At 45.4% G+C, this 25,747-nt stretch overlaps 1 protein-coding gene across 1 annotated transcript in view; it reads left to right on the forward strand.

The window, feature by feature from the left end:
* The window catches only part of LOC138566526 (haloacid dehalogenase-like hydrolase domain-containing 5), a 160,965-nt gene that overhangs the window by 25,022 nt on the left and 110,196 nt on the right, over positions 1–25,747 (forward strand). The window contains exons 3-4 of the mRNA XM_069643954.1: positions 15,523–15,635; positions 18,961–19,054. Coding sequence (XP_069500055.1) covers positions 15,523–15,635; positions 18,961–19,054 — 207 coding nt within the window. The remainder of the gene's footprint in view (positions 1–15,522; positions 15,636–18,960; positions 19,055–25,747) is intronic.

Here is a 25,747-nt window from a genome sequence, read left to right on the forward strand (position 1 = left end):
GGTGTTTGAGGGGCGTAGTTGGTAGTACTAAAGCTCAGAAATATTGTTTCAGTGGTTGGAGATTTGGTTTACCACTGGGCTTTCGTATGCATACAATGATGAGCTTGAGAATCGGGTGATTAGTGGTTCAGTAAGGGCATCAAAAGCGATATTTTAGTGATTGGGATGGATCGTCTGGGATGGTACAGGCATGCTTTGAACTGGATTCTCCTTATTGGGCTACTTTTCACTTCCATACCCCTGAAAAGTACTTAATTGAAAGTACTTAGAATCGGCAGTCCTGCATCATTGGGGATTTTCTGACCATGAACATTTTACATAGAAACATGCACTGTGGAGGGGTCTAGAAGCAGCAATACGACTGTGGTTTCTAAGCCTAGCAAAACTCCCCAAGGAGTATGAAACATTCACCATCGACTGCCACATTATTCTAGTTGCCACCTCAATAAACCCCTGAGTCTACCTGGGTGCCTCACTAAACATGACCTGTCCCATCAACCACATTGCCTCCACTTCAGCATGTAGTAGCACGCGCACGCTCTTGTGTGCTCTAAACGTGACTTGTAACTCACCTGTTGCACAACCCAAAAAAACCTGAGAAAGCTTCAGACAATCCAAAACAATGCAATGCGTGCAACACTTGACATTGGGAAGCATGACCACATCACTGAAGCGAGAAAATCTGTCAATTGGCTACTTGTAAAGGACCGTATCAATTTCAAAGTCCTCCAACAACGCCACAGAAAATCTCGCAACCAAGCCCAAAAGACTTACACCAAGGAGGCCTCTAAGATCCGCCTACAGGCACTGTCTCATCCCTCCATGCCACAAGAGCGCAGGTAGCTCCAGCTTCCCATCGCGTGCCTCCACTCTTTGGAATGAGCTGCCCATTCACCTGCAAGTGAACCATCGTTCTTCATCTTCAGAAAAAACTCAAAACTCCCCTCTTGAACTGCCATTTTGCTCTTTCACCCCGTCCTTTCACCTTGTTTTTCAACTGCCTTTTCGCTGCCTCTCTGTAACAGATGACTTGCGGGCTGGGTGCGCTTCTACAAATACCGAATAAAAAAAAAAATCATTACGAATCAACTTTCCATACTGCCCAAATGTTTTGTGAAGTAGGCAACACTCGGTAGCTTTCTGGACCCAGCATAGCAAATCACTGTTAACGGCCATGTTATTGCAGTATCTGACATCACTAGAACGTCTGTCAATCGTCCTCTAAAACAATTAAGAAATTGCAAAAAGGTGCGGAGCTAAGCATATTGTAATGGTAAAGCTAACGTGCATCACTAGCCAACTTTGTCTTATATCAAAACCCTCCTCTTCTTAAATGGCTTGTCTACAACACCTAGGCCCACGCACACCCTCTACTCCCCACCTAAGTTTGGACGATTCTGCCACCCATCCCCGCCCTTTCTTGATCTCCCTCTAATCCCCTGACCTCTTCCTGTAAGATTTTTCATATTTGTTTTATTCTTTAAACCTATGCCTGCCTAAACATGCCTGCACACTGTCTCTTAACCCTGATTGTGATTCTCGAATCTAGGCGAACATTCTGCTGCTAAAATCGCCCCAATTTTGTCATCTTTTGATATTCTATTTCACTGCTGCAATTGACTACTGCACTTTGCACACAGTTGCCCTGCCTCTGAATACCACTCTCTTCAACTGATAGAATGTTGTATAGCAGCCTAATAGCCAGCCTAATAGCCACTTGCCCTTCTATCTGACTGCTGCATTTGATTACTGCATTTTGCACCTAGATGCCCTGCTTCTGAATACCACTCTGGTCACCTAAGATGCACCTGGTAGCTACCTGCCCTGCCATCTGGTGACTGCTGCACCTCACCTACACCCTACAGAATGTACCACCAGTCATCTTCTCAGCACTGCTGAGGTTACAGGTCATTTGGTCGAAAATAAATGGTCGACAGGACAAATGGTCGATGCAATTTGGTCGAAAGACAAATGGTCGAATTTTTTTTTTGTATTTTCACTTTTATTTTTTGCTTAACCCTTTTTTTTCTAAACGAAAACCTGAAAAATATATATATAAATTAAAAATAAATTCGACCAAATGACTGGACACCCACTGCTGAGTCATTCTCCACCTCATCCAGCTATCTTAGCCCTACCTCCAGCTCTGCCCCCATAGGTACCACTTCCCCACTCATTATGCACCTCTCCACGCCATGCAGCCTCTCTGCCAGAAATGCCAAATTACGTGCCAGACTACCCAAACTATACGAGCCTCGAGCCAGGGACACCATCCAGTCTAAACTGATCAACCGGACTCCACCTATGCACACGGGTCATTCCTACTAACCGCGCCACAGACATTCCCAAGCATAGCCTAAATAATATTACGATTAAGTATCAGGTTCTTAACTTAACCACCATACCTATCGGTACCAAAACCATTCCCCCGCCCATAAGAGGCACCTTAATGCACGATCTGTAGTAGCCGATGCCACAGATCTAGCAGATCTCATTCTAACAGAAGAACTAGATTTTCTAGCCATCACCGAGTCCTTGCTCCATGCAGCCGCTGGCCCAGCTCTCTCGCTAGCCATCCCTGATGACTACACTATCCTCCGAGCGGATAGAACAGAATCCAGAGGCGGAGGCCTCGCCTTAATTGCCAAAACACACCTCAACAACGCCACACCCCATCATGTGAATCCCTCACAGCTAAGCTTCCCACTGCCAACTCCCAAACCATCACCATCCACTTATTCTACAGACCTCCTGGACCCTTAGGTTCCTTCGAGGAAGACCTCACTACCATCCTCACCAACAACTTATCTCCTACTCTTAGGGTATTGTTGATGAGGGCAGCCTGGGGGCCTTTTAGGCCTAGATTAAAATCTCCTGTCAGAATTAGGCTTTACCCAAAGAGTGTCCACCCCTACCCACAACAAAGGGAGAACCCTTGACTGGATAGCACACCACAATTGTGTGGCCTCCATCACCGCTAATACCCCTCAATCATAGTCCGACCACCACCACCTCCTCCTCACCTTCACACTCGAAGCCTCAAGCCCCATCACCAATAACTTATTAGCCACAGCTATCCCTACGAGAAGCAAGAAAAACATCACAGTGGAAAAACTCATCCCCCTCATTCTCCCAACCTTGAAACAACTCCCAGCTACCTCCAACCCCCACTACCTTGTAGAAAGCTACAACAACAGTATGCGCTCAGCCTTAGATGCTATTGCACCACTAAAACCGAGAAAATGTAAGCCAAAAAAACACTTGAAAACCTGGTTCTCTACCCACCTAAACTCTGACTAGAGAAACGCAAAAAGGAACAAGCCTGGAGACAATCCCCTACAGATATCAACAAATTGATCCTCAACAAAATAGCTTCTACCTAAAAAAAGAAATCATTATCGCTAAACAAGAATCTTATAACCAGAGAATATTACAAGCCAAATCCAGCACTAAAGAACTGTTCACTATCAAAGAGCTGGAAACACCTGGAAACACCTGTCTTAGTCCCAGACACATGTGTGAAAGATAAACATTGGTGCACCAGTGTCCAAAATGCCCTGTCCAATAAAGTCGCAGGCCTTCAAATCAAAATCAACAAAGATTCAATAACCAACTCCACTAACACTCACCCCCCCCCCACACCCCACTTATCAGAACCCTATACCCAACCAACTCACCCGCTTCAGCTTCTCTAAGTCTCTACTTTAGAAGTGGAAAAAAATCATCCTCGGCCTTAAACCGTCAAATTGCCAGGGCGACCCCTGGCCCTCACAAATCATCAAAGATGTGGCAAGAGACCTCTCACCATTCATCACCAAACTCATTAACACCTCCTCATCAGGTACTATCCCCAACAACCTCAAAGAATCCTGGATCCTCCTAGTTAAGAAAACCCTCCCTAGACCCAACTATACCCACTAACTACAGACCCATCACCACTGTCCCCTTCCTGCTCAAAATATTACATAAGACAGCCTATCAACAAATACAAAAATACCTTGAACAAAACCATCTCCTAGGAACCCGCCAATCGGGCTTTAGACCCCAACATGGGACAGAAACTGCTCTCATCGATCTTAAGGTCCAAATCGACACTCTGAGAGATAATGGGAAAACTGCTTTACTGCTTATCCTAGACCTCTCTGCAGCATTCGATCTAGTTGACCACAAAATTCTCTGCAACCACCTCGCCTCGGCTGCCCACTTCTCCCAAGAAGCCTTCTGTTGGATTGAGTCGTTCCTGAGCAACAGATCTATGCACGTTTTCTCCACCTCGGCTTCTGCTGACCCCATCCCCATCCCATTTGGGGTCCCTCAGGGTTCATGCGTCTACCCCACACTGTACAACGTGTTCATGAAGCCCCTGTTTGATGATCTTGACAGTCTGGGTATCACCTACACTAACTACGCCGATGATGCCCAGATCCTCACCCCGTTGATAGGAGATTACAATAAGGATTTGGCCTTGGTGAACAAGATGTACCTCATCATCCAGGCATGGATGGCCTCCCACAGTCTATGCCTGAATGATGACAAGGCTGAACTCCTCATCCTCGGATCCACCCCAAATCTAAACAAACTGGACCACAACTACACCAGCTTCACTATAGACGGCAATCCCATTAAGGTAGCCAAGGAAGTGAAAACCCTAGGAATCTACCTTGACTCCGCCCTCTCCTTCCATAAATAGGTTAGCTCCATGGCCTACACCACAGCCTACACATGTAAGCTTATAAGAGCAGCCAAACCCTTCCTATCCACTCAGAAGTGCATTACCCTAGCCAGAGCCCCTGTACTATCTAAACTGGATTATTGTAACTCCCTTTATGTAGGAGCCAACAAACGGGTTACCAATAAAATCCAGACCTTACAAAATAATGCTCTTAGAGCAGCGCTTAGCATCTCCAAGAGAACACCTCTCTAACATCAGGAGAACCCATAACTGGCTCACAACCACCGATAAAATCCTCCTCAATGTAGGCTCCTTAACACACACACGCCTCAATAATGCAGCGCTCCGCTACCTAGCCGACAGAATAATAAGACACACCCCTAACAGGCCCACTAGAACTAGCAATGCTAACCTGCTCACAGTTCCCAGGTTCAAATTAACCAAAATGGGCCACAACAGCTTCCAGGTGAAAGCAGCCCAACATTGGAACTCCTTACCACCCTCCTTAAGGACACCGCAAACCTACCCGCAATTCAGACGTAATTACATTCAGTGGTTAAAGAACAATGACCAATAACTGACATCGCCTTTGTAAATATGTATACTCGTAAACTGTTATTTCACTGTATCCATCTTAACTGTATTAACCTATGTTCAAACTGTAAATTGATGTACAGCATTGTAACCAAGCTGAGAATAACCTTGCTGTTCCTGCGCCCTCATACCCTTGGGTTTGGTGTACAATATAAATGAATAAACAAACCAACTATGCCAACCATGTTATTCAGTACTCCTCATTAGTGCTTTCTGACATGTGACCATGGCTCTTCGTAATAGCAACCCTTGTGGTGTTTGGAAGGAAGAGTGTAGTACTTAAAATACCTTACATGCCTATTCGTTTTAGGTACTGTTACAAACTAGGACTATCACTAGGTGTGTTGGCTTGTTTGTTAATAAGCCAGATAGAGAAGAGCACTATTTGAGTTGTTTTTGCTCTCCCACAGTACATCTTGATTGAAGTAGTTGGGCTGACTAGATCTAAGGTGACTGTTGTATCGAGTGTTGCTGTTGGGATGAAAAAGAAAATTGCTGTTGTAATGGGTGGATAAAAATTAATTGGTAAGTTTGATAATTCTGCTGTTGAGTGAAGATGTAGTGCAAAATCGTACACTTTCAATAGTGGCTAAGACTAGCCATTGATGGACACCATGAGCATTTAAGGATCTTGTGTCCCCGTGAGGACCAATTATTTTTTTTTCCTCTTCAATTTCTCTCCCAATTGCTGTCTCTTTTGATCTCAATCTTCGTCGCTTTTCCTTTCCCTTTTTTGCACTTCTCTGGCTGTAATAGCTGGGTGTTAATCAAGATTGTATGCAGTAACCCCGAGGGAGACTGCACCAGCCTTGTTGTCTTGGCAATGGGTAACCCAACCTTTGGTATGTCTGTACTGCTCAAGTTGGTAGAGTGACTGAGCAGCCAGGCTTATTTCAAGAGGGGTTCAATGTGAGCTGTAGGGTTGTAACATAGAGATTCACAGTGGCAGGCATTCAAATAACACACTCCAGGTTTCTTATTTACAATAATTATTTATTAATTTAACAGTTTTAAAAGAAGCCTTCTTTAGAAAGGATAATTGGCAACAATAACATACTCTTTCAGGTAAGTAAGTAGATACTATTTGGACACACGCACTATGTATGACTTTTTGAGGGACAGATAAAAACAGTCAGAAGGTAAGAAGAGTCTACAGGGAGGACAGCCAATGTCAAATGAGCAAAGTCTATGGAAGCTGAGGTGCCATCTTCAAAAAGTGCAACTTTTTTTGCACAATGTTGAAGAGTTTTGTAGTAAAAATTAATCACTGTTGGGCCACAAGCTGGGAGGTTGGTGTAAAGCAAAGATGCAAACGACTCTGCAAAGGGCAGCAAATGCAAGTCTTCAGTGAGAGCAAGCAAGCTACACACAACCAGAGGTATGTACCCCTAGTAACACAGTACCTGGAGTCTGAAGAAAGGGATCCAGCTGGCTTCTGTTCTTGTTGTAGTCCTGTTGTTCCTGGGTCTCAGTCGTGGGGACCAGAGGGAGGATGTCTGGCGACTTTTACACTACGGTTCGAAGGTCGGCGGCAGCAATGGCCACACTCCAGATCAGCGGTTCTTCGCGGTTTCAGCTACTCTCAAATAGCACCACGTGGTTCTTGGACACCTTGTGGTCTCCCCTTAATTCTGGGGTCCAGCACTCTGGTATCTTTGTGGAGCTCGTGCACGGCTTAAAAACGACACTCGAATCTGGTGTTCCTGGCACTCAGTTCCAGCAGCAGCAGCAGCGAAGGTACAGCCAGCAGGGAGAGGGGTTCCAGTCAAGTTCGTCTTGGGGTCAGTTGGTCCCACCAATCCAAGGGAAGAAGCCGTCCTTTCTGGGCTTCTCTAGTCGATTCAAAATTTGGAGCTTCAGCACTGCAGCAGGACATCACCAGGCAAACCAATGGATCAGGAGGGTGCAGCAAGCTTCTGTTCAGTTTCTTCAGTTCCTTCGTCCGGTGGTCGACTTTCCCTTCCTTGCAACGACCGCACCTTTTTTATGCAAGTTTCTCCCATTCATTCGCAGCCTAGCTGTCACTTGCACATCAGGGTGGTTGTCCTCCAAGGACAGCCAGCCAATCACCTTTGGGTGCATTCCTGTAACCAAGGAGACGAAGCAAAGGGAGTTTCGGGAACCGCTGTCGCTTCCTGCCCTGCCAGACACGCTGGAGCCAGAGGCGGGCTTCACCAGTGAATCCCGCCAAAGACAAAACTAACAAACCTGGTTTTGCGCGCAGAGTAAATCTCAAGAAGGACCATATAAACAAGAAATGGTGAAAAAAGAAGACCGGGACATTTTGACAAAATGGGTGCAATACTGCTGCTGAGGATTCAGCCTGCGGTAAAAATGCACAATGGTACGACAATTTAAACCACTGCCACCAGTCATTAATTGTAGTAAGGGTAACATAAACATGTTACATGAGAAAGTAGACAAAGGGGATACTAGGTAACTCCCCTCCCAGCACTCCTCATAAGATGGGGTGTGCTGGGTCTACAAAGAGAAAAAGGTAAGTAAAGTAAATTTCACTTTACTACTCTTGGAAACAGGAGTTTATCCAAAAGAAGGTATTTAAACCTTAAGAAATCCAAAGGACTTCTCTGTAACACTGCACTGAAGGTGCTGTGCGTCACAATACAAAAGGTGATGCCTATGGAGATTGTCCTCTGCAAAACCAAATGAAACTGAGTCCAAATCGGATCAAAAAAGCTTGAGAGAGTGAGAAAAAGGTCGGTCTCCCTCCTGGATAAAAATCAAACTCCTGAAGTCTAGCAAAAAGAGCTGTGGGGCTCTTGGGTAGAAGGCAACTAGCACAGAATTGAGAATTCTGCCTAACGTTCACCAACTGGGGTTTGCTTTCCCTGGTCTGTTTTTACACACATTCTAAAAATAGTCTTGGGTTTATACCTAACTTTTAAAAGTACCATCACATTATATGTAACGACTATTATAAAAACACAACCCAATGCTTGAAGCATAGAACCTTGTTTGGAACACCTAACGGTAGTCCTAGGGAAGTAAAAACCAGTAGTTACGCTTGGATTACTTACAGCAATACAAGGGTAGTATACCGTGATGCTCCGCAAGAAATCGCTTAGTAAGTCAACTGGACAATATACTTTCTTGAATAGTGGAACACTTATTCTAGGAACAGTAAAACCCTATAACTCTGATTCAGGATCGCAGTTGTTCTAGGGGAGTTGGACCTTGGGGTTTAATATTCAATTACAGCTGCTTTTCAGTTCACAGACTAAGGGAAGCAACAACTTAACTTATTTCTGGATGTCACACAGCTATGCAAGGTAAGTAAAACCTATATATACTTTTGTAAGAGGCTACCAGCAACCTAAAAGGTAAGTATAACCTAAGCGGTTCTGTACAGGCCAACATTAAGTCAGGGGAAGAAGGACCCAATTGGGGACTTTCATACAATTATCCTAACAGGAATAATAAAGTGAAACCAACAGCATTACTTTTGGGAAGAGAGGTACCCAATTCACAGGTGAGTAACTTAATCTTCAGTCTAATTCCAGTTAGAATGGTGAGACAGTTTCTAAGGAAAGCAAGATTTGGAGGTAACGTATTCAAGGTAAGTTCATCCTATGTATACCAAGGTAAGTAATAACTTACTATTCACTCAGAATTTAAAGGTACCTTCCCAACACTTGTGTTACTTTAAAAGGTAGACCCCCTTAAATTATCCAGCCCTTCCCAATTCTAGTGTATGAGTTCTCTCTAAAGCAGAAGAGTGGACCCTAGTGATGTAGGAGCCAGCAGTAGGCTCTGTTGTAGGTAAAGTCAGAGTTCCAGAGGAAGACTGGGGGGAAAAACAAGTAGGTAGTTCACTTTAAAAGTCAGTGGAGGGTTCAGGGGCTTCAAAGAAGGCAACCTAAGAGGACTCCAGCAGTGGGCCTGGGTGGACTGGATGGGTGGCTTCCCCAACACAGCAGTACCCCAAGGATATACAAGAATCACTCGGGCTAAAGGTAAGTAAATACCCAAGCCAGCCCAATACCTTATCAGTGAAGAAGTTCCAGCAAGAAGACTTCAGGCGCTGCAGCCAAAAACCCAGACCCTGCGTTCCTTGTCCGGAGGACAGAAGACTGGACCCTGGATGGGCTTTTGCAGCAGAGATGTGCACAGAAGGCTTCAGGCAAGGGTTTCTTCGCAGCTCTGTGGATTTGGCGCCTTTTCAGTAGCATAGAAAACAGAATATTGCTGGTCGGATTCTCGTTGTTTGCCAGGTACAGCACTCTGTTGGGACTTTTCAGACTTTTTTATTTTTTATATATTTTTTTTTTACCTTTATTTATTTGACTTGACAACACACGGGCAAACAGATGGTCACAGTGTAACAACATAATACACTTTACACAATGCGTACAGTACAGTGTTAGGAGTCTGTACACATGGAGAGGGCTGGATTGAAAATAATGTAGGGGAACCAGGGTTGAATAAAACACACTTCACAGGCAGCGTTATTGGGGGATCGAGGGGGGTGGGAGGGAGGTGTATTCGGGGTTAAGGCGGACATAACTTTGGAATAGCCACCAAATGTCCCTTGGTCTTGAGTGTGGATGTTGCAATGCACCCCAGACCTCTTCGGTGTTGTGCGCCCACATGACTGACCTGAGCCACTGTGCATTTGTGGGAGCATTAGGGCGAAGCCAGCACATCCGTATGCAGCGTACAGCCAGTAACATGCAGAGTCCAGCTAGTTTCTTAGAGTCACGTCCCAACTGGGGAAAGTCCTGGAATAGGCATCGGGGAGGGCTCTATAATGTGGTCCAGTATGGTCGACAATGTGGAGCATATTTCGGTCCAGTATTGTCAAGTGTGGGCAACGCCAGAGCATGTGGATGCAGGAAGCCTGATTGGCGCTGCATCTGGGCAGCTGGGAGGAAGTTCGTGAAACATGTGATGTAGTCTACTTGGTGTGTGATGGTATCTGCAACACCTTAAATTGTATCAATTTAAACCTGGAGTTATAGGACACATCATTGGTGCGAGCGCACATACGGGACCAACGTTCATCGAAGATCTCAACTCCGAGATCCTCCTCCCACCAGTCTCAGTTTAGGGAAAGAGGGGGCAGCTCTAGTTTGTAATAGAGTATAAAGCCTTCATACTTTCCCTCTGAAGGAGTCACAGGAGCACAGCTCAGCAATTATGGGTTTGTCAGGTGGCAGTATAGGGAAGTTGGGGGTAGCTGGCTTTGAGATTCTTCCGGAGCGAAGAGTATTGTAGCCATGCCGAGGGCTTCTGTTTAAGTGAGAGAGGGAGGTCTGCCCACTCAAGGAAGTTGGCCTGTTCATAGGCATCTTGAAGTGTCAAAAAGCCTGCATCAGCTCAGCGAGATACAATGGATTGTGGGACATGTGGAATATCGGGGCAGAAGTTCCAGAGTGGGAGGTCCCCATGGAATGGGTGAGGTGTGTTGACCATTGTCCAGATCTTGGCCAGTGCCAAGGAAGTGCTAGCCACGGGGTCTGCTGAGTCGGGGTCAGTCGGGCCAGGTTTAAGTATAAGGGAACCAATCACACGGTCACTAACCGCTAGTTTCTCCAGTCGGACATGGGGGGGCGGGGGGGGAAGGGAGGGTTCTGCGGGAGGGGGGGGGGGTCTATGGTGATGAACCAATGGGAAGCCAATTGAGCTTGGACTACAACCCAATACCTAATGAAATCAGGGGCGCCAAACCCACCCAGTTCCTTTAGGAGTGGTCAGTGTTGCTAACTTGAGTCGCACTGCCCCGGAATGCCACAGGAAGGTGTTGGTTATTTGGCGTAGCGACTTAGTCCTCTCCTGGCCACAAAGGGAGATTGGTGAATCGGTAAAGAAGTTGAGGCAGTATCACCATTTTAAGTATTCCGATCCTGCCCGCTAGGGAGATGGGAAGTCTAGTCCAGCTAGCAGTTTTAGTGGCCAGGTTTGTGAGGTAATTCTGGTAGTTGTCCTCCCGTATCTTTGCCGTATGACGGGTAACTGTCACCCCCAGGTAAGTGATGTTGGATTGGGACCATGTGAATCCCTCTGGATCGGAGGGGGGGGGGTGGTTGTGTAGAATCTGAGTAGAAATAATGTAGATTTAGAACAGTTTACCTTCAGCCCAGATATGTGTCCAAATAAGGTCACATCTCTCAGGATCGGGGCAAGATTAGTTTCTGGGGAGCGGATGTAAAGGAGTGCATCATCTGCATACAAGGAGACGATATCGGATTGGCCCGCCGTGCGCAAGCCTCTGAGTGTGACTGGCGCATCATGTCAGCAAAGGGTTCCATGGCTATGGCGAATATTAGCGGGGAAAACGGGCATCCCTGTCGTGTACCTCTGGCTATCTGAAAGGGGGTAGTGTCCTCGGTGTGGACCCTGGCTGTTGGGCCGGTGTAGAGTAGCTTGACCCAAGCTTGGAAGTTGGGACCGAACTTGCATTTCTCGGGGACTTGACAAAAATACTCCCCCCGACACTGAGTCGAATGCCTTCTGCATATCTAAGGCGGCTGCCACTGCCTGTGTCTTCAGGTTAATCCTATGAATTATATTGAAGAGTCTTCGTAGGTTCAGGGATGTGGTTCAGGGTGAATGATGTGGGGCATGAACGAAGCGAGGCGGTTGGCAAGTAGTTTGGCATATATTTTGACATCACAGTTAATTAGCGAGAGGGTGGTATGAGCCACATTGGGTAGGGGTTTTGCCGGGTTTAAGGAGGACTGTTATCATTGCCTCCCGGAGTGTGGGGGGGGGGCAATGCCTCTCTCATGCCTCCTCCCATAGGGCCAGTAGATGTGGAACTTGGATAGGTTTGTATTGTTTATAGAAGTCCATGGGGAGGCCATCTGGGCCAGGGGCTTTGCCCGAGGCCAATGATTCAATGTCTTCCGTGAGTTCCTCAGGAGTGAAAGGCCTCTCCAGGGTAATGCTAGCGTCAGCGGAGAGGACCGAAAGAGGGAGGTTCTCTAAATAGGAGTCGATCACCGATGGAAGTCGATGGCCCCCAGACGAGTACAGGGAGGTATAGAATGATAGGAATTCAGAATTGATGTCTTCCGTTGAGTTAGCAAGTGTTCCATTGGATCTCTCTATCGCCGGTATGTTGGGGGCTCCGAATTCTCGGCGTATCAACCTGGCTAGTAGGCGGCCTGGCCTCTCTCCCTCACCATATTTCCTAACTGGGGGCTATCTAGGAATTTAACCTCTCGCTCCGCTAGGTTGCGGAACGTGTCTAGTTCTGCCCCTAGTAATGCTGGTGTTTCAGGGGAATGATCCAGGGCATATTGTGTATCTAGATTGGTTGGGGTCGAATCGCTACTAGTAATATCTGCGCGGATTCCCTTCAGAATACCGCTCCCTTTGGAGATGGCAACCCCCCTAGTATAGGCCTTAAAGGATTCCCAGGGGGTGGCTTGTGATAACAGAGTCCGTATTAAACTCAAAGAATTCTTCGATGGAGGATTCTAGTTCAGAGGCGAAAACCTCATGTAGGAGGGCGTGAGGTCTCATTCTCCACTGTCTTATTTTGTCGTAGTCACGACCCCAATTCAATGAAATCTTTACCGGTGAATGGTCAGATAGTCGATCGGAAGGAAGGGCTACAGCAGACCCTGGTTACACAGCAGGCTCTCCGGTTGCTGGAAATATATTCTGCTGTAAATTCTTCCTCTTCCTCCTCGGTTTTGGTTCCAATGGTCGACTACCTATTCGGCTTCCAGGTTTGGACTTTTATTCAGGAACCCAGCCAATCAAACAGCCTTGCAACATTCAAACTTGGGGAGGGTAGCAGGTGGTTGGAAGTCTTTTCCGGGCAGCCAGCCTCCCAGTTTGAACTGGAATCTCGCACTTGGGCTGGAAGACAAAGGGCTGCAGAGTTCTGGACTCCTACATCGCTTCCTGCCTTCACAGACATAAAAATGACACAAATGTCTCCCCTTGATGTCGGGGGGTGGGGGGGGGGCAGGAACAAGAAAGATCAAGGAACACTAAAATGGCAAAAAAAACAAGACCGGGCCATTTTGGTAAAATGAGCACCCATGGGAGCCTTTACCAGGGCTGTGTAAACCGCCTGCAGTAAAGGTGCACTGAAATAATAAGTTTCACTACCACCATCCATTAAAGGTAAGTTTGTCCTGGTAACAAATGTTTCATCTACAATGAGAAAGGGGATACTCTGTATCTCCCCAGCACTCCAAATAAGGTGGGGCGTGCTGGTCTGCTCTAATAACATGTAAACGGGATCCAAAAATACTTTCAACCCTTGGGAACTGCAGTTCTCACAATGCTAGCCAGAGAATGTTAAAAGGGGAACCCATATGGCAACACAGCAAAAATAGGCACTTGGTGCCAAAAGTTGTGAAAGAGGATAACTTTTAAAAGATACTAGGGATAGTCTTTAAAACATGACACCCAGAAAAAGAGTAAAAGATTTGGTGAGTGTGGGGAAAAGGTTCCCACTCCTAGAGGTATAAGGGAAAATAACCAGTAAAAGCAAAAAGGTTCTCTGGTTGACACAGGTCAGGAATATTGATTATTGATATGAAAATCTTGCCCAACGCCTACTCCCCAAGAATAGGTGTGACCTATACTGTATGTGTATGATGAGGGTTGACTTCCCTAGAAATATTTTCAGCTTTCTAAATAAGGTTAGATGCTTTGGTCTGCACCTTTGGGCATAGCGTGGTGTATTTATAATTGTGGTTACATATAATGTGATGGCATATTTCCCCCAAAATTCATCTGGGCCTACTTGTATTTAAATAAACCATTTTATTTTTACAATACATAGTGTTTCAGTGTTTCTTTGGACCATTTGTATTACAATTTATTTGTACTGATTCTACAGCCCTCTCTCCTTTTTAAGATAAGCCTAGCTGCTTGGTCAACGCTACCCTGACCTCAGGTGGTAGAGCCTTATACTAAGAGGGGAGTCTTGTACTGTCTCGGGGGACAGAGGGGGTGCTGTGTTTGACCTCATGGTCACAGGTTCAAATCCTGGCAGATCCACTCAGCCCTTGATCCTTCTGAGGTCGATGAAAGGAGTACCATTAAGTTGGGTAACGGTGAACATCTGTTATTAGCGCCGGGATGCCCCTTCGGGGTGAACACGCCCTTTACAAATACCCCTGTTATGTTGAGCAGGATAATGCAATCTGAGCACTGGGGACCCTTCTTGAGCCATGTGCAGACTGCTTACCTTTCCTTGCCGCTCTGGGTTGCCCAAGTGTCAGTAGTGCTTTAGTACCAAATTGTGTCTTTCATTATTAATTGTATTTTTTTTTTCTCGACTTTTTTTAAAATTTGTTATTGTGCTGGTCTTTCCCTGCCCTTTTGAGCCCGACTAGTTTGGTAGGTAGTGAAAAATGCAGAGGTGCTCTTTGGCTAGGCGGTAGAGTAAAGCTGCTTGCTTTTGACTAAGATTGTATCTAGGCTCTAGAAAATGTGGCTTCCGTTGTGTTGAGCAATTAAAGCCATTGGTTGAATGCCGAAGCCTAATTACCTCTTTTGGCAATACTCAAAAAGCCTAAAGTCGGGTGAGAATTGTGGCCCCTCACAATCTGTATTTGGAAAGAAGGGCCCATTCAGGAAAGTGGGATGAAGGGAAATCCAAAGTGCTCTGAGCCATGTGTAGGGTGGGTTCTTTCAGTCTCACAACTGGGAATTTCAGAAATGTCCAGAGCCGAAACCATCCCAGAAGCATTTGTTGCTCAAGAGGTGCTTGTGGAGCATGGGTGAGATGGGTAAGATCTGTTGCATGCCATGCTCTGCTGCCCCTTTGACTGCAAGACGCATGCGCCTTATGGGAAATGGTTTATCCCTCTGAAGTCTGGTTGGGAATAGCAGGTCATCAATACTACTTGCACAGATGCCTGAAAGCTGCGGTTCACAGTGGAGCACAGCAGTTTGCTTTTATTTTGGGAGCACGCACTCTAGTCCTAAGGGGTGAGGGCTTAACTGGCAAGTAGTGGGCCGTAAGTAGTTCTTTGGGTCTACGGTAACTGTGTACAGGCGAACGTAACACACTTGAGGGTATGATGCAGCGTCCTTGAATCTCCATTGAAAGGTATTTCATGCCAGTTTTTTACATTTATTTATTGTATGTATATTTGGTCTTTATCCTTCTAAACTGGCTTTGAAGCCCTCGAACCACTGAAGTGAATCACCAAATGTAATGACCTTTTAGGATGCCCTGCAATTCTTAAATTGTGCAGTGAGTTAAGTATGTTGCTTTTGAAATAACCTTCAAATGAAAATAAGCTGTTGATTTCTTCCATTAGATCTCCCAGGACCAAGTTATGATGTCGCACAGCCCATTGCGTATGTTCAGAAGGTACCACGACAAATGTGTTCTGGTCACCGGGCAGGGCCCGCTTCTTGATATTGCCAAATAGTATCCTTTTACACCTGCTCCCGTTAAGCGCTCTACTCTATGTTGGCTATAATGATTTGGCAGTTAGACGTTGAAGACTTTGTGCAATCTATCAGACTTCTATGACCGCTTTCATTTGTCCAGAATATTTGGGCAATGGGCAGGCATATTTTGAGCTTGATGGCTTAAACTGGCCTCAAAATGTGCACTTGCCACTGTCTAGAAATGATTGGCTATGGGCAAGTAAGAAATGTGTTGTGGGTATGTGAAGAACTGTGGAGGTGAGTGACTTTCATGCCTGGCTAGTATCATTATAATTGAAAATTTGACTCCAGTTTAAAACACACAATTTAATTTGAAATGCAGTGAATCTCCTTTTCCAATTTTTCGAAGCTGCCTTCCTCCCTTTTGAAGGATGATTGGGGATTGTTAATAAACCCTGTTTTCTATTTGGTGTTTGCTGTCCCATCAACGTGCCGCCATCTTCCCCATTCCTTCTGATTCCCAAGATACGCTCTGGATGGGTCTACAATACAGAGCATAATTTGCCTTAGTAGAAAGTAGTGTCTCCCCTGCATTTCTGTTTGTCATCTCTATCAGAATCATACACACCCCTTTTCTGTGCTTTCAGATGACTGTCATTTTCGGGTAAGTCGGTTAGCCATTTCGATATTATAGGCTGATCTTTATGCAGCTACATCACCTAGAGCTTTGAGTCATATCAGTACTGTTTGTAAAATCATTCCTCCCTGGTTCTCCTTACGGTCTGCAACCTGTGGCTCTTCAGGTGTGTTGAACTGCAGCTCCCATGATCCATCACTCTAATAAATCTAATCTGAGTCTAGTTCAAACTAACAGGATAGCTATAGGTTGGATATTCTGCATTCTAACATTCTCGTGTGGGGCAAGTTGTTACGCACCACATTCCAAATATGATTCTTGACCAATCATGACCCGTCTGTGTCCTGCATATTCTCGTGCAAGGACACTTTTATGAAGCGCGTCCACCAACTGCTTTATGTTCGGGCTAGTGGGTCGTAATCTGCCAATCTTGCAGCCAAAGATCATATCTTGCGTGATTGTGCCAATTGTTGTTGAGGTGCCCTCCCTAAGGTGGCAGACATGGATACAATAGCCTCACCCCTTTGCCTGTTGGTGAGTTTTTCTGCCAGCCAGCCAATGTGCCCTTCTGCAACCCCAGCAGCGGATGCTGTGTACTTCATCAAGCCACCTTGAGGGTCACTTTTTTTTTTTTTTTTTTTTTTGCTAGCAAGTGCATAGAAATGTCAGACTTCATTTCAGTGCTGGTGCCAATATGTGCACAATCTGTTATAAGCTAAGCATCTCTCCATCTAGAGCGCTTGTGAGATGTTTATAAATGAGACAGATGGCCTTTCCTTAGCAAACTTCTATCAAGCAAACTACTCTTTTTAAACCACATATATTAAAACCACATATAGCAGCTGAAGTTGTATCTGTGTTCATATGCTGTTGCTCAGACCAAGTATCATTCTCTTTTTGGTATTGTACCTCTACTGGTTGTGTGATGGTGATGAACGAATGTTCCTTAACTCTAGACCCCAAGTCAGACTCGGAGGAATCATTCTGCCTGTTAGGTTAGATTTGACTCAGCCCTTTTTGCTGGACTTAGGGGATTCTTTTCTTATGTTGCAGAGTGAGCCTGAACCCTTTCTCCCCCACTCAGCCTTTCTTTTTAATTTTTTTTTATGGGTGTTATTTATCTGACGCCCCATAGTTTATTTTTGAATGTATACTTTCCCATAGCTTTTTGGGCATCTACATTATATTGCAGCTTACAGCACTTTCTGTGCAGTGTTGCTAGGATGCCCTCTGGGCTCCCCTTTTTATTTTCTCGTGACTTACCTTTCAGAACACATGTTCTTAAGGGTAGAAAGGGATTCCCCCCCCACTACATTTAATTTTGTGAAACCAGCACACCCCACTTTATGTGGAGTGCTATGGGGTTACTCTGGATCCCCTTTCTAACTGCTCCCGTAAAATTTCTGTTAGTGACATTTTTACTATTATGGCTGGTGGCAGTATATATACTTCACTGACTTGTGTGATTTGTACTCGCTGGCTGTCATTCCAGCAGCAGTAATGCACAGAAGGGTCACTACTCTGCTGGAATGGTGGTTTCTTTCTTTTTTCACCATTTTTATTTTTTAGTGTGCTTGTCCTTTCTTGGTCTTCTGCTGTCCTGGGGTGGGAGGGGTTGTACTTTTATCTTCGGCGGGAACCCTTTGTGTAGCCTGCCAAGGATCCAGAGTATCTGAAGACGTGTTGACAACTGAAACTGTCGCATTGACTTTGGCTGTCCTGCTTTGCCAAAGGCTCTGCTTCTGAACCCTATTGGCTTTGGCAGTGCGTGTTCCGTTACAGGTTTTAATTGTTGACACCATCATTGCTGGAATAAAAGACTGCCTACATACCTCTGGGAGAAAGTAACTATTGTACCAGTTGAAATTGTGTTCTACTTTAACTCTATTTTCCCTCCTCAACCCAATGTTGTACTGGTGGACCAAAATAAGTGCTAATCCTGACCTTGATTGCTGTCGCTCTGTGTGCTGGAACATGTTTAGCATAGAAATTACTCACCTGCATCATTGGTTCTTGTTTCAAATGAATTATCTTCCATTGAATGTTACTATTAGTTACTACTTGTTTTAAAGAATGCTTAATTTACCTTGTGTAAAAAAAAAAAAAAAAAAAAAAATTGAATATAACATTAAGTGTTTACTTGTTGCCTTGTGTTTACTTATTTCATTGTGCTACTCTGCAGCTCACATTACCCCTCCTAAGATCAGCCTGGCTGCTCAGTCACTCTACCAACTTGTGTAGTAAAGGCCTATATTAAGAGTTGGGTCTGCCTAATACCAAGAGATAAGTCTTGCGAAGTCCCGCACCATTGCACTCACAAAATCCTACCTAACGGATACACTCGACTGCTCTGTCCATGATGCCAAAATAAGTAGTACAGGTCTATACTAAGTTGGAGTTTTCTGTATTTATGTATTGCACAAGGTATCATTTTATAAAGCCCCTTGTGTGTACTTTAGAAAAACTAACATTCAGCACCAATAATTGTGCCTGCTCATACGTGCTGCCTGGTTCTGAGCATGACTCTTGGTAAGGTATATCATTGCTACTCCATATGGAAACACCTTCTGCTTTTATGAATGTGATCTGAGGCAGAAAAGGTGGCCGCATTTATGCCTGTTTGGATTGATTCTCACACGGCAGGAGTGTTTATTTTTTTCTCTTGGAGATATTCACCACTGATGTTGGGATGTAAATTGTCACTATCCTTAACCTACTTTTCCAGTCTGGGGTTCTCCCATCCAGTCACCATTGACACTCTCCGGGAATCCTACCCCATGTTGGATATGGTTGACCACAACCGACGACCCAAAATGCCGGTGAGTATTAAGTTAGTAACTTATTGAACACCTTTTTGCTGTATATTTTGTCCCCATTGGGCTACGTGACTTGTTTAAAAAGAACTTGTAGTCTATAAGCCGTCAGTGTTTTGACCAACTTGCTTGTGTTTTTGTCCTTTGATGCGCTTTAATTGCTGTACCATAAAGAACATTCCACAAACATTGTTTTGGTTGTTGAAAGTGGAGACACTGTTCAGCATGCATCTGCTTACAGGAAGTAGTGCAAATCTAGGCCAGTTTCATGTACGCCTGTACAAACAGACTGTACAGAGTGCGTTAATACAGGACAAGGATTTAAGTGGCTGTGCATATTTAGTGTATCTGAAGCACTACAGAAACCTACATCTTGTGTAGTTTTTAGGTGCTACAAATGGTATGTTTTTTTTTTTTTCAACATGCTTGACAACCACTGTGTTTAAAACGCTTTTAAACACATTGACCATTTGGTGAGTGTGTCTGTGCGTGTGTGATGTTTGCTTCCAAATTAAAAGTAGGTATCTACAGAGATGTTTCTGTCCTAGTCTCTCTGTCCCAATTGTGCAAGTACCCTCTGTGCCTACAGAGCAAAGACCCAACACCGATTGCGAGTCAACTGTCACTAGAAACTAGGCGTACTATCCTGACACGGTCTGCACTGTTGGGGCTCCTACTGCTCCTGACCCACCACCACCACCACCACCCCACACATAAATGTGCTTTGTTAGGGGCAGGTCATTTGACCATCTTCTTTCACGTTGCATTGTATTTTCTTGCGTGGGCTTCCCTGTTACAATTAATCTCAATGGAGAACATTCATTTTAAATGGTGTTGGGTAAGAGTTTCATAGCAATAATAAACCTCGCTGACCTGTGCAACCACAGATCGTTTTGCTTTATTGGTGGATTCTTTTACCCTATAACTCAGTGAGTGGGACTTTTGCTGGACTTTAGGACTTTTTAATTTTAACCTAGGAGTGAGTGAGCCATTTTTCTCACTCTCGTATTTTGACCTGATTGGGATGCCTATGGAGTTTGTCATAGTGATGCACAACACCTTCAGTGCAGTGTCCACAGAGAAATCCTTTAGATTTCTCATAAGGGTTAAATACCTTTTTATTGTGTGAATTACTATTCCCAAGAATAGTAAAGTGAAATTGACTTTACTTCTTTGTGTGGGTCCAGCGCACACTATTTTATGTGGAGTGCTTGGGGTGGGGGGCGGGGGCAGGTTATACTTAGTAGCCCATTATCCTATGTACTTGTGTAACAATTTGTATGTTACTCTCACTACATTAAATGGCTGGTGGTCCTACCATTGTGCTTTTCTACTGCAGACTGAATCCCCAGCTGCAGTATAGCACCCATGGGCGACCATTTTGTCAAAATGGCCCCGATCATCTTTTTTTTGCCATTTCCCGTTTGTGGTCTTTCTTGGGTTTTACTCAGCGTGCCAAGCCTAGTCCTTTGTTTGTTTTGCCTTTGGCTGGCTTCAGTACTGAAACCCCGTCTTTGGCTACAGTGTCTGGAAGGGTAGGAAGTGAGGGAGGTGCCCGAAACTCCCCTCTCCTTTGTCTTTAGGAATTCGTGAATGCACACAGTCCTGATTGGCTGGCTGTCCTTTCAGGGAAGTCACCCTACTGTTTGAGTGACAGCTAGGCTGTGCATGAATGGGAGGAACCTGCTTAAAAGGTGAGGGTTTTGGGACTGAAGACAGTCGACCACTGGGAAGAACAACCCGACGAAGAAACCGTGAACGCAGCTTGCATCTTCTTGGACCGGTGAAGCCCTGCTGCTGTGCAGACCCTCCCTTTTCTAATCGACAAGAGAAGCTCCGTAAGGGATGACGTATTCCCTTGGTTTAGTGGGACCAACTAACCCAGAGACGAAGTTCACTGGACCACCTTCCCCGACTGGCTGTACTGCTTTGCTGCTGCAGGAACCGAGTTGGGGGGTGGGGGGGGTTGGGGTTGTGAAATCCATAGTCGAGTGCAATGTCTGTGATCCGGCCAGAAGATGCACGAGTCTCCCCAGGACCCTCCTGAAGCTCGACGACCAGAGCTGGAATCCCCTCACCAGAGTGCAGGACTCCATGAGTGAAGGAAGCCCAACTGGTATCCAAGATCCACGGTTGTCTTGTTTACCGAGCGCGGTTTCAGCAAAGTGCTGCTGATCCAATAAGAGCCCTCAGCTGCTGCCGACCTCCGAATTACTGCCGGAGTCCCTAGATGTCCTCCCTCTTGTCCCCATGACTGAGACCCAGGATCTGCTTCACTGCAACCAGACAGAAGCCAGCTGGACCACTTTGCTAACCAAAGGTACTGTTCTCACTTGGGTTACTTACCTAGCTTTGCTCTTCTCAGTTGAGACTTGCAGTAGCTACCTTGCTAGAGTTGATTTGAGCTCTACCCTTCACTTGGGTAGTGTAACATCTTATGACCCTACAGTGATTTTTCTTCCACAAACTCTCGCACTTTGTGCAAGACGTTTACTATCTAAGTGCCTCAGCTCCATAGACTGTGCGCCAATTGACTTTTGCTTCTAGCCCATTTGACTTTGATACTTGTCCCTCATAGATGATAACTTGGTGTTTAACTATTATTGCTGGGAAAGGTTTTTAATCTAGACTTAATTGGAAGATTTAAGTGCTCACGTGCTCCGAGACCCTGTTTAACCCCTTTCCTTCCTGACCTTTTCTTTCCACAAACCTCAATCTCCAAGTGTACTAGTGATAAAATGCCATTACTGTCTAGTTGGTGCACCTCAGGGTGTGGGAAGTATCTCTAAAGAGTATCTACTTGTTTTTTGTTGATTCTAGAAATGTATTTTAAAGTATATATGATTGTTGCATACATTGCCCTTTTTCAAAGAATGCTTATTTAAAAAATATTGTTAATTATTTATAACAAAAACCTTGAGCATAAGTGCTTGGCTACTTGTATTGGTGGATTTCATTGCTACAGCTCTACAGCTCACATTTACACCTCTTGAGATAAGCCTGGCTGCTCAGCAGTCACACTAACAACTTGTGTATTACAGGCCTATACCAAAAGGTGGGTTACCTAATACCAAGAGGACAAGGGCAAAAGTCTCCCACAGGGTTTTACACTGGTGGCATAGACGTAGAGTGGTTACATTGATTGTTTGCTGTACTTGTGCCCAACTAAACCAGCCACAAGCCTAAACTCCATCAAAAAGTGAAGCAATTGTAACACGCCAAATATGGATAATTTTATGAGGCAGCCCTGATTGTCCTGTCAGTAGATCAACTGAACGACCTGTGGAAAACCAGGGGCCTGTGAAAGGAAAACCATGTGAATTGATTACAAGGTTGTAGAATCACCAAAGTTTGGGTAGTCGGCATGTAACACCTACTCACCCAAGCAAAGTGGAAGTTAATAATAATAATAATAATGATGAGGATGCAAGTTTAGAGTCCAGCTCCAATCTGCAAGAGGAGTCGGAGGAGGTAGAAGAGTCTCAGGAAGAGAGACCCTCTCTGCCACAGCCTGCCCTTATGCCTCAGCCATTTTCCATTGGAACCCCGCAAGGTCCACATTTAAGCCCAGAATATGTTTCTCTTCAAAGACTAAGATTAGAGTTGGAGTTCAAGAAACTAAATGCCCAAGCTGAAGCCAAACATCAAGAGGTGAAACTAAGAGAGAGAGATGCAACATAAAATGGATATGAGACGGATGCCCCTTGGTTCTGCTTCCCTTTCAGGGTCCTCTAGGTTTGCTAGTCCCAAGAGGCCTTGCATGCCCAAAGAAGCAGTGAGTATGTATGAACCTACACTTAACGTGTTGGAGTGGCTGGATAGGTTTGAATACACTTATGGTCTTCAAGGAATCAGTGGGAATGATTTAATTCCATGGCTCATGTCTAGGCTCCCACTGAATGGCTGTGATGCTGTGTTGGAGTTGGGCACCATTGAGAGAAAGGATTATGAATCGGTAAAGCTGGCATTTATAGACCGATTTGGAAAGACTCCTTCCCAGTACCTTAAGAGGTTTAGACCCGCCAAAAGACTGGCACCCCTTGGGCTACCTGGGTATGTGAATGTTTGAAGAACATGGATGGTTGGGTTAAGGGGGTGCAGAGTGAACTCCTTTGAAGGCATGAGGAATCTTTTGTTAAAATCTATTTTTGATGCCTGCTCTCCTGAGCTGAGACAGCACTTGGCTGACTCAAGAGTGATCCCAAGATGTTAGCACAGGCTAACGTTGGGAAATGTTTTGTATGCGAGTCTGTAGATTCCGTGAAAGGGGAACCAAGATGTAAGTGTAAACCTTCAGGGGTCCACACTGCTTACTTAGCCTTCATCCTTGAGGGAGAAGCACAAATGGCAAGTATGCACTTTCAATTGCTGGCTGTAGACCCCATTGGAGTTCAAGCCAGTGTTTTTTTAAAAAATTTTTTTTTTTTTTTAGTGTCCCTGGTTCTATGGGAACAGAATGTGGACGTGTACAACTCCATACCAGATAACACAAAATAATATTAAAAGACTGCTTTTGTAAAGGGTCAGGAAACCCCTGCCATCAGAGACACTGGGGCAAACAGTACAGTGGTACATTAAAGTTTTTTTCAAAGCTGAGGATATGGCTAAGGGAACCAAAGATCCCGCTAAATTTGCTGAAGACCCTATCCAAATGGTTCCTATTCTGCCAGCTCTTATCCAGTGCAAAGACCTCCAATGCCTTACTCACAGGTGACCTTAATCTTGGCCTCTATGATCCCACCGACACCCACGCTGCCACTTTGAACAAAGCCTTATCTACTCTCGAATTCGTGCAAGCCATCTCCAATCCTACTCGCGCTAAAGGACGTTCACTGGATTGGGTTACCCACCACAGCTGCCCAGTAGTTATTACTGAGAACAAACCCATGCCGTGGTCTGACCACCACTACATCCAATTTGACCTCAACACCTCCAAAGAGCCTTCTAAGCCCACCATCCCTCTCTCTCCAGCTTTAACCAGAAGCTCACATCAACTCGCGGCGGAAAAGATAACCCCGTTCCTCAAAGTGCCCGCACTTCAGGACCCTGAAACTCTTGCTAGAGCCTTCAAGCTAGCAATCACCCAAGCTGTTGATTCTATCGCCCCCCTCACTCTTAGGAAAGCCAAAAAAAACAAGCACACTAATGCCTGGTTCTCCCAGGAACTGCTCCAACTACGTGCCAAAAGAGCCGCCATTGCAGCTTGCAAAGCCAAACCCAATGACATAACCAAACTTGCCTTCAAGACTAGCTCCAAAGAATACAAATCGGGCATAATCCTTGCTAAAGCCAACTCCTTCAACACTAGGATAGGCAATGCGAAATCGGGCACCAAAGAAATCCTCGCCATTATTAGGGAGTTGGAAACCCCGTCCACCCTGCCATCTACCATCCTGAAGGATGAAAACTGGTGCAACAACATCCAATTGGCCATGCTTAACAAACTAAATACCTTGCAAACCAAAATCCTAGCCCACCAAAATGCCCTAACTCTATTGCCACTCAGAACATAAACCAGGACAAGGAGACTAAAATCATTTCCTCCCAGCTATTCAACTTCAACGATATGAACGAATCCGAAGTCATCTCTCTTAAAAACCGTCAAACCCTCTAATTGTAAGGGTGACGCATGCCCTGCCCAGCTCATTAAAGACTGTGGCTCGACCCTTGCCCCCTTTCTGACAGCCTTTATTAATGCCTCTTTCCAGTCTGGCCATCTCCCGACCGACAAGGAGGCCTGGGTACGGCCGCTCCTCAAAAAGCTGTCCCTTGACCCATCAGCACCTGCGAACTACAGACCCATTACCACTTTCCCCTTCCTGCTCAAAATTCTGGACAAAGCAGTTTACCTGCAAGTCCAAAAATTCCTTGAGGACCACCGCCTTCTTGGCCTTCGGCAGGCTGGCTTCAGATCACGACATGGGACCCGAAACGGCCCTCCTCGACCTAAAAATTCAAATGGATGACATCAGACGCTGGCAAACTTGCACTCCTGCTGCTCCATGACCTATCGGCCGTATTTGACCTCGTGGACCACCATACCCTCTGCCATCACCTCTCCATTGCAGCCAACATCTCTCCCAAGGCGTGTGGGTGGATCACCTCGTTTCTGCAGGAAAGGGACATGCAAGTCTTCTCCGACTCAGCGTGTGTCTCTTCTAGTCATATTACATGTGGGGTGCCTCAGGGCTCCTGCATTGCACCTACCCTCAACAACCTATTCACTAGGTCCTTCTTCAACCTTCTTGACTCCCTGGGCATCTCATACACCAACTATGCTGGTGAAACCCAGGTGCTCATACCTCTCACGGTGACTGAGACAGACAGGACCACCCTTAATTCCATTTATTGCACTATCCAAGCATGGATGGCAGAAAACTGGCTGTGCCTCAACAGTGACAAAACGGAGCTTCTGCCGATTGGCTCACCAACCATCTTGGGTAACCTTGACAAGAACTGCTCTTTCACCATTGATAATATTCCCATAGCTGTGTCCCATACAGTTCCCTGGGAGTCTATCTAGACTCTAATCTTACCATGAGCAGGCAGGTCAACGCCATTGCCGCCTCGTCGCATATTACGCTAAACTGTTCAATGCAGTAAGACCCTTCCTAAACCACACAGAACTGCCTTACCATTGCTAGGGCTACTATCGGCTCAAGACTGGATTACTGCAATGCTCTCCTCGGAGGGACATCT

The sequence above is a fragment of the Ambystoma mexicanum genome, chromosome 2p (assembly GCF_040938575.1).
Source record: "Ambystoma mexicanum isolate Mex_15411 chromosome 2p, UKY_AmexF1_1, whole genome shotgun sequence".
NCBI classification, from domain to species: domain Eukaryota; kingdom Metazoa; phylum Chordata; class Amphibia; order Caudata; family Ambystomatidae; genus Ambystoma; species Ambystoma mexicanum.